Here is a 9,278-nt window from a genome sequence, read left to right on the forward strand (position 1 = left end):
GACTGGTAAATGCTGAAGAGGGAGACAGGCCCGAGTGACGGCTCCGGGAGGTCGGAGCTGTTCTTGGACCAGGTGGGAGGGATGGGCTTGCAGCAGGAGGCACAGGGTGTGCTCTGGGGGGTCCCATGGGAGCGCCTAAGTGGGCCTGATGCGGAGATGACTCCATCGAGGTCAGGAGGGCGGTGGGGACGCAGCACTTTCCGCGGAGTGGACAGGACTGTGATGACAGGACGTGGGAGGTGTGGGAAGGGAGCAACAGATGCCCATCGCTCCGCCCTCTGTCCCCAGGTGAACCTGGCACTGCCCGTGTTCTTCATCCTGGCCTGCCTGTTCCTGATCGCCGTCTCCTTCTGGAAGACCCCCATTGAGTGTGGCATCGGCTTTGCCATAATCCTCAGCGGCCTCCCGGTCTACTTCCTCGGGGTCCGGTGGCAAAACAAGCCCAAGTGGCTCCTCCAGGGCATTTGTGAGTATCTCCTCAGTGCAGCCTGACAGCTGGGGCCGCTGTCCTCCCTGCCGGCCCGCCAGCGCCCGCCCCAGCACGCTGTCTGCTCTCATCTAATCCCTTAGCTAGGCGTTCAGGCACTTGGCGTGTCTAGCGGTCACGTCTGGCCCATGTATTTCAGGGATAAGACGCTCAGCTTGGCACCAGCTAATCTCAGAACAAGGGATTCCAGAAAGCCAGGCTGCTTTTGCCAAGTAACCAAATCCCAGTGCTGTCGCCAGCCTAAGCACAAGGCTGACCCAGAAAGGCAGAGGCGGAGAAAGCAGGATCTCTGCACTGTGGTCACAGGGCCCACTAACCAGCACGTTTAGGAGCCCGTACTGAGGCCGCTCTTAATATGGCCGGCTCCTGGCACACACGCTGGTGTTTGCAAGCCTGCACCCCAATCACCATGTCCTGGTGGCTCTCCAAATTCTGATTGCTATCTGCCCTGTGACTTTATGTGAAACCTCCTGATCTGAACATGGGAAACACCGTCAGTCATTTTCAGCAGGCCTTAACCTCCAGGCCAGGCTAGACTCCCTACTAATCATCTTGCAGACCACACCAGACCCTAATGCAAGCCCTGTGTCCTGAAATCACACCCCACAGAGTGTTCATCTGGGCCCCTGGCACACACCCGCCTGCTCCACTCCCTCTGTGGACTGCAGGCACGTGGCTGTCATCTGGCAGTGGGGTCAGCCTTGATTCTGGCCCTGGGTGTCTGCCAGGCGGTGGCCCGGGTGTGGACACACGGGAAGAGCCCTCAGCATCGGGACTTATTATCCCACTAGTAGCCCTGCACACTCCTGTAGCTCCTCCCGGGGCCCCCCCCCTGCCCCTCCCCCCCCCCCCCCCCCCACACACACACCCCTTCATAGCTTGCTGCCCTGCCCGCTCCTGTAGCTCTCCACAGCTGGCTTGTACCTCACTGGCCTACCCTCCTGCTCATCCGTGATCTGGTCCTGACTGGTCCTGATGCACTTGGTCGTTACGCCTCAGGACATAACAGCTATTTAACATTCCTCTTTTATTATATAGGATTATTGCTGCCATAACCCCAGGGTTCTGAAACAGGGTGATGGGCAGGGCCAGTGCTCAACCTATTGCCAAGTTCCTTGGCCACACCCCCCGGGTGACTTACAAAGTCACTGGAAGAAGCAGGCGTTCCTCTGTGGCCAACCTGGAGTGAAGTCTGGTGCCCACCAGGAGGGAGCCCCTTGAGCCTGGTGTACATATTTTCAGATCAGGAGGTTTTACATAAAGTTCTGAGTCTCTGGCGTCTCTTGCAACCTTGGGGGTCTGGTGCCATGAGGCCGGGTGACCTGCAGCTCTCGGCACTCCCTGGTGCCCCTGGCCCCCAGGCACATGATAGCACGACCCCCGAGTAACTCTGCTCTCCCCTCCCCTGCAGTCTCCACGACAGTTCTTTGCCAGAAGCTCATGCAAGTGGTCCCCCAGGAGACATAAGAGAGAGGAGCTGGGAAGCTGGCGGATGGAAAATACACAAAGATCATTTTAAAACAACTCACCCACCTAAAAGGCGACCCGTTCCATCATCCAGGCAGCTCAGCTGAGCGCCCCGCACTGTCCCTCCACCAGGTCAGGTGCCAGGGCCACTGTGAAAACTGGTACGAATTTAGTCCCAGAAGACGGACTTCTATCGATACCTCCTCCAGAGTGCGAGGCACGAATGTTGAACTGAGAAGAGGCTGCGCCTTCTGACAGACCGCGGACTTTTTCCATGTTGGGCCCTTGTCCTTTCCCACTTTTGTTTATTTGTGGGTTTTTTCCTCCCCTTTTTTTGTATTATTTTTTAACTTAAATTTTGGGGTCAACTTGACACCACCAAGATGATTATTTTTTAAAGAAACAGGGGGAGGGCAGGTAGGGAGACTCTTGTCCCTTAACACTGCCAGCAGCGTGATGTGCCTCAGGGACCAGGTCCTGTCGTTGGGTGTGACCCCCCAGCACCAGCTTCAGGAGGAGGAGGGATTCTGAGAGCCGAACACTCCAGCTGCCAATAAGCTACCGAGACTCTGCCTCAGATTTGCACTGACAGATGTGTGCTTGGCTTCCTTAGGTGTTTTTTGTTTTTTGTTTTTTTTGGTTAGTAGATGTAGTGACATTGGGAAAACTAACCTTGGGCTTATGTCTCTGCCTTAAAGACCTGAGGTCGATCCCTCCCTCCCTGACCCCTAAAAAGAAGAGAAAGTCTTGCTGAAACGGCCGTCTTTGGAGAGGTTTGTTGGAGAGCAAAGGGCTTGAGAGGAGTCTGATACCAGCCCCAGCTCCACAGAAAGAGCCAGTTCCTGTGCCTGGTGTTTGGGTGGCGCTCCTGGTAGAAGTCATGGGCATCTGGACGATCCTAGAGGTCCTGCCAGGACGAGCAGAGCAGGGCCGGTTTCTGGGCTAGGCCCTTGTCATTCAGGCTGCCATGGGCACCTGACTGTGCTTCCTGCCCTGCATGGCAGCCTGAGCAAAAACACAAAGGCAGGAGGATTGGGCATCTCTGGTGGAGAGGGCCTCCCGCGGATGCTGCCTCCCGCCCTGTGCTGCATCGTTTGGGAGCCAGCTCTAGTTCTCTCAGACAAAGCCCCAGGCGTGAGGCCTGGAAAGAGAGGTGACAGGAAGGCAGATGCCAAGACCCCTGATGGGCTTCTCATTCAGGTCCCCAAGGCAGCCCCTCCCAGGGTCCGCAGAATTGGCCTCCGTGGCTGGATGGCAACCCCTTGGGAGTGTCTGGGGCTGGCTTTCAGGTCCTGGCCAGGGCGTCCTCCTCCCCTCCTGCTACCAACATGGCCTGCTCCAGACTGGATCCCAGTCAGCAGAGGACAGCCGCGCCTTCCTCAGTGCCCCAACTCCACCTGCTCCTGAGGCCGCCCGACTCTAGGGATCTGGCTCGCAGCACAGCACGCCTCCCTCCTCTCCAGAGAGGCTACTAGCAGGCCTTGTCCTTGTGGCTCCTGTGGTGGCTCCCCGCCCCCCAGGAGGCAGCTGAGGCTGGCTTACCTGAGCTGTCACTCTGTCCAGGAAGCCATCCTGGGAAGCACCATCAGCTAGGGTCAGGTCCTCTAGGCCCCGTCGTAGGTGCTGGGGCTCTGCCTTGGCCTCTGACCCCTCACCTCCCAGGGGGAGGTTGAACTGAGCCCTCAGGCATCAGGCCTCATTGCTCAGCTTCGAATGGCCCATCCAGCCTGCTGCCACCCACCTGGGCTCCAGGGGGCCCTTGGGATGCTGTGAGGGTAGATATGGCCTTGCAGGTTATGGGAAACCAGACGGTCCTTGAGTGGCCTCCCTACCGTGATCTGCTTCAGCAGCCTGCAAACGGGTGGGAACCCCCAGTGTGTCATGGGCAACTGAGGCAAGTCACCCCTGCAGGGGTAGACTGGGGCCCCAGGGTTCCCTTTCCATGTGGAGGTGAGGGCTAGAAGAGCCACTGAGAAGTCAAAGGCAGTTCTAGAGTGTGGCTCTCCCCAGCGTCTGGGCTGGGACCTCTGCTGAGGGTGGCTTGGGGGCCCCTTCTGTGATTCCTGGGCCTGTGTCGCCAGGGACCCACCTGGGGAGGCAGGGAGGTCAGGGCTGCATCCTGAGGTGCTTGCCTGCAGATACCCCGGGCCCTGCCGCGTTGGCCTCTGGGAAGGCAGTCTCTCCGCTCTTTCTGACCACTCTACTGACAAGTGTCCCGAGCGTTCACATGTGGGAGGGTTAATTTTTTTATCCAAACCCCGGCGTAACCAGCTAGCGTTTGTTCAGGTGTCCTGCTGTTCAAGTTTGTCCTAAGGCCTCAGTAACGTAAGGATGCTGTCGGCGCCGTGTTTATTTATTTGCAGGTCCAGTTCAGCCTGGCTTCTCCGGCATGTTGTTGCTGTCTTTGTGTCCCTGTCGGTGTCCCTGCCTCGGCAGTGCTGTCACTGTGACATTGTCATTGCCCGGCGACAAACCTCCACCTTGTAATGACGTGCGCGGCTTCAATGTCTTTCTCTTCTCGTGTTAATGGCTAACCTGTAACATTTGCTGGTTAGGGGTAGGGAGTTCTGTTTTTCTTGTGGGGTGGGGCTTTTGTTTGTTTTTAGAGAAAAATGATCAGAATTATAATTACTGCTGGTGGCCTTCCTGTTCTTTCCTTCAGCACCGAATATTGGGAGTAGGAATGTGCCTGGGTGTGACTCCCCTGGAGAGGGTTGATCCATCTCACTCACTGACACAGCCTCCTGGAGGCCAAACAAGGTGGCCAGAGCCCCTGATAACATGCTCACTGGTGACAGCTGGGAGGGAGGCAAGGAGCAGAGGGAGAATCCAGTCTGCCTCTTAGAAGGGACATTGAAGTCGAGGCCAACCCCTGAGGTGGGAAGAGCTTGGCCACTGGCCCACAGGTGACTGGTTGCTGCCAGGACCAGTCCCGGGAGGTCAGGGAAGAGACATGCCAGCTGGGCTGGGAGGAAGGGGCAAGCACATTTCCTCATTTCCAGGACTTTCTTGAGTATCTGGTCTCAAGCTTGACTCGGCTGAGTGCCACACCAGCTCTTCCACAGACGGTTCTCACTTCATACAAGCAAACTCCATTCCGAATGTTGGTGTTTGACCAGGGCCTGAGGACAGGTGGGACCTGGATATGGAAGGGTGTCTTGGGGTGGCACAGCAAGGGTGAGTGGTCCGACCACAGTAACTGTCACGTGAGCCCAGGCCAGGGGCTCCAGCACACGAAGGCTGGACCTGGAGGCCTTGGGTACCCACAAAGGGGCCTTCTACTCCCAGGCATTGGGGCCACCAGATGGGCTTGGGGCAAAAAGTACCATCTAGAGCAGGGGTGGGAAACATCCGGCCCATGGGCCATTACAGCCTGTGAAATCATTTGGTCTGACCCTGCTAAGGCATTAGGGGTGAGTTACTTAAATGTTTGACCAACGATAGCAGGCTAACTTTTAAGTTGGTAATTTTGTATGGCCCAAAAATGATATAAATAGCCAAATGGGCCCTGGCTGGGTTGCTCAGTGGTTAGAGTGTCAACCCACAAACTGAGGGTCTCGGGTTCCATTCTGGTCAAGGACATATGCCTCTCAGTTGCAGGCTCAATCACCGTCCCTGGTCAGGGGGCGTGTGGGAGGCAACCAATCGATGTTTCTCTACCCCTCCCACTCTAAAAATCAATAGGAAAATGTCCTCAGGTGAGGACTGACCATATATGTATCTCCAAATGGCCCTTGGCAGAAAAAAAGGTTCCCCACCTCTGACCTAGAGCCACCCAGGAGGTGCAGAGAGGCCTTGAGGGCCAAGTGCCAGTGCTGCCACCACTTGTGAGAACGCCATGGTACACAGCTCCCAATCACCAGGTACACCCTGCATACTGAACCCCAAAGCCAGCAGTCCCCCAAATGAGTTCATGGGGGTTCTCCCCCTCCCTGCAGGCTGGATGGGGAGTGGAGCTAACAGGTGGGAGATGGGATTGCATAGCCCTAGTGGGCAGGCGGCTGCCTGTGCAGGCCTGATCGAAGCTTGCCTGTGTTGGCTGCACCCACACCCCCAGTCGGTCATGTGCCCACGATGGTTCTCACTCCTGCCCAGGCTGCCTAAGCATCCATTTTCTGCCTGAACTCCAGGAAGCCTGGCTGCACAAAACTTCCAGGGGCAGCTCTGTATGACTCTCAGGTCACAATGCACTGAGAAGTGTATTGAAGTTTTACTTCTGTTGGCATGGAAGTATTTGGAAAACAATGAAAGAGGCGTGAAAGATTGGAAACCTCATCGGGACTGTTCGGCAGACCTGGCTGGACCCAGCAGCCGGCCCTTCCCCCAACTCAGGGCCAAGCTCTCCCTCCACTGCTGCTGCTGAAAAGGGTCTGGACACTTGAAAGGACAGTTCTCGGACCAACCCAAACAAAGGACCCCACACGTGTGGTCAGAGCAGAGCTGTCCACCAGCTCTTTGAGGGGGGTAGAGAGAGAAGATGGGGGTCAGAGAAAGCTTGAGACAGTGGAGAGGAAGGGATTGGGGGTGGGAGGGGGGGGCAAAAATGTCCACGGTGGGGATCCAGGGCACATTCAAGCAACAGCCTGCAATTACTCAACCACTGAGTGGAGAGGAATATGTGTTCGGAGGAGAAGGGAAGGGAGAGCAAGACTGGAATGCTGGCTGCAACAGGACAAGACTTCTCCTCGTGATCCCCAAATTCTTAGAAAGCTCTGCCAGGCTCACCAAGTTTGCCATGTACGCGTGTGGAACTGGTGAAGGGGGGTTGGTGGGGTCAATCCATCAACAGTGAGGCAGGGACATCTGACATTGCTAAACCACCTTGCCCACGGCAATAGCCAGAACCACCATGAGAGTGGGATTGGGCAGGCTGTGGGGGTGGGAGTGGCATCTCAACCAAGAGGGAGAGCTCGGCAACCTGGGAAGTCCCGGGCCTCAGGGAGGAATCGATGCTTCCACCTGGAGGGCTCCTCTGGTCATGCCCCTCCTCTGCATGGGCCCTTCCGTGCATCCTAAACATATGACACTTCTCCAGTCTCTAGAGTTCACAAGTCCTTGTCGATCTCTGCACAACCTCCAGAGAGGGACAGTGGGAGTCCAGGTCATCATCAGTCCATCCCCAGTGGAAGCCGCAGATCCTCACCCCAAGAGCTGCTGTTCGCACGCATGGGGGGGGGGGGGGGGGGTTGTCCGAGGCTAGTGGCATCTCGGGCTACCTAACCATCCACTTTCTGCTGGAACTCCAGGAAGCCTGGCTGAAACTTTCAGCCTCCTGCCAGAAACTTTAAATCCCCCTGAGCACGCCCACACCAAACAGGCTGTGTGTTGCCCGTTCCCTTGGGTCCAGTTTCAGCAAGACTCAGTTGCTTCTCTCACAGCCAAGGGCTGACATAATCCTTCCTGCAAGTAGGAACGCAACTGTGTGATTAAAGTTAAACGCTTAAATCACATAAACCCCCCTGGGTGAACAGTTTCATTGGAGAACAAGTCCTCTGGGTCAAAGAGGGGGCACAGAAGGTTCCAGAAGTTTCCTCTCACTCGCTGACCTCTATGCAGGCTTCTGTGGAATGACACGTGACCCCCACGAGGGCTCTTACCCCTCCAAGTGGGGCTCCAGGACCCAAAGTCAGAGCATGGGTCCTATCTGCTCACCTCATGGTCCCAACCCCTCCAACCTCTGTCAGGCGGTGGTGGCGCCATGCTGGAGGGAGCCCTGAACCTCTCAGAGGCCTCCATCCCTTTGGCAGCTCCCGCCCGACTAGAGGTTGATTAGGGCACGTGGGAGACTCCGGTTGGACTTGGTCTCCCTGCCGAGGTTGCAGGGGGCAGCTCTTCGCCTTGAGGGTGTTTGCACAACCCACAAAGCTGATTCCCCTAGTGCAGTGATGGCGAACCTTTTGAGCTCGGCGTGTCAGCATTTTGAAAAACCCTAACTTAACTCTGGTGCCGTGTCACATAGAGAAATTTTTTGATATTTGCAACTATAGTAAAACAAAGATTTACATTTTTGATATTTATTTTATATATTTAAATGCCATTTAACAAAGAAAAATCAACCAAAAAAATGAGTTCGCGTGTCACCTCTGAGACGTGTGTCATAGGTTCGCCATCACTGGACTAGTGAGTGAGTGTTTTCCTAATGTGTCCAAAGGGCCCCACTCTGTCCTTCTGGGTGTCCCTGAACATGACAGCTGTCCCCACCCCACTCCTCTAGTTGCAGTAACATTTCTCCTGGGACAGCCCTGCCTCCCTCACAGAGCCACGGAGCCGAGGCCTGGAGTTCCCACTTGCTCCATGGAAGCTGCTCCTGTTTTACTGGTATTTCTGGGCTCGGCTTAGTCCCTGAGTCAGGCTGCGAATTCCACAGGGAGGGAATGGTCAAATGTAAACCAAATCCGGACGGAGTAAGGAGAGACTTATTGGAAAGGATTATTGCAGAGGGAATGGGCCATCAACATTGGGAGAACAATGCTCTGACGTGAGATATGCAAGATGTGCAGCATCTCAGGGGCTGGCGAAGGTCTCTCCTCTACGGGCAATGAACAGGATTGGGGGGTGGGTAGGGGTTTTCTCCCAGGCCAGCCTGCTCCAGGAGGGGCTGTCTGCTGGCTCAGGCTGAGGGGACCAAGGTCACGGGTATGGGAAGGAGAGAAGCCAAACCAGAGTTTGTTTTGATAGAGTGGTGGGGACAGGTGGTTGAGCTCATCACTGCTGAGGCGCAGAGGGAAGGTGAGTGTCCTGCAGTGGTAGAGGGAGGGGCTTCTCTGCGGTGAGCTCGACCCAGAACATGAGGGAGGGGCTCTCAGCCTTCACTCTTGTCCAGGATGGCAGGGTGCGGTGAAGTCCAGCACCATCTAATGAATGTGGGTTGTTTGTTCTGCTGTCCCTGGGCACGCTGCCCCCACTCCAGCCACTTGCAATCCCTCCACTGATGAACAGCCTTCATCGGGGCCGTGGATGTGGAGAGCCCGGCCTTGCTTTCCTCTGTCCCCAGGACCTCCTGCTGACCGCAGACCCGGCAGTTAGGTGAGCTGAGCAGGGATCTGAGTACCTGGGGCAGGGAAAGTGTGTTCACCTTGTAACCTTTTGTTCCCTTTGAATTTAAATCAGGTGGGTGATTCACGCATTCAGGAAAAAAACATACTTTTAAAATTGGCTCTTAGATATCAGCAGGCTCTCTGGGATGCTGGCGCTGTCCTGAAATGTGATCTAGGCGGGTGGGAATTCATTGCGCTGTGCACATAAGACTTACGCATTCTTCTACGTGGGTGTCTGAAAGTATGCGCTAGCTGTTTGGCTGCCTGGCCTTTGTCCTGATCTCACT

The 9,278-nt window shown here is 55.9% G+C and overlaps 1 protein-coding gene across 1 annotated transcript in view; it reads left to right on the plus strand.

The window, feature by feature from the left end:
* The window catches only part of SLC7A5 (solute carrier family 7 member 5), a 37,968-nt gene extending 33,383 nt beyond the window's left edge, over positions 1-4,585 (plus strand). The window contains exons 9-10 of the mRNA XM_036345077.1: positions 289-466; positions 1,899-4,585. Of these exons, the coding sequence (XP_036200970.1) occupies positions 289-466; positions 1,899-1,954 (234 nt within the window). The 3' untranslated portion in view covers positions 1,955-4,585. The remainder of the gene's footprint in view (positions 1-288; positions 467-1,898) is intronic.
* Positions 4,586-9,278: the final 4,693 nt, after the last annotated feature.

The sequence above is a fragment of the Myotis myotis genome, unplaced genomic scaffold (genome assembly GCF_014108235.1).
Source record: "Myotis myotis isolate mMyoMyo1 unplaced genomic scaffold, mMyoMyo1.p scaffold_m19_p_19, whole genome shotgun sequence".
Classification (NCBI taxonomy): domain Eukaryota; kingdom Metazoa; phylum Chordata; class Mammalia; order Chiroptera; family Vespertilionidae; genus Myotis; species Myotis myotis.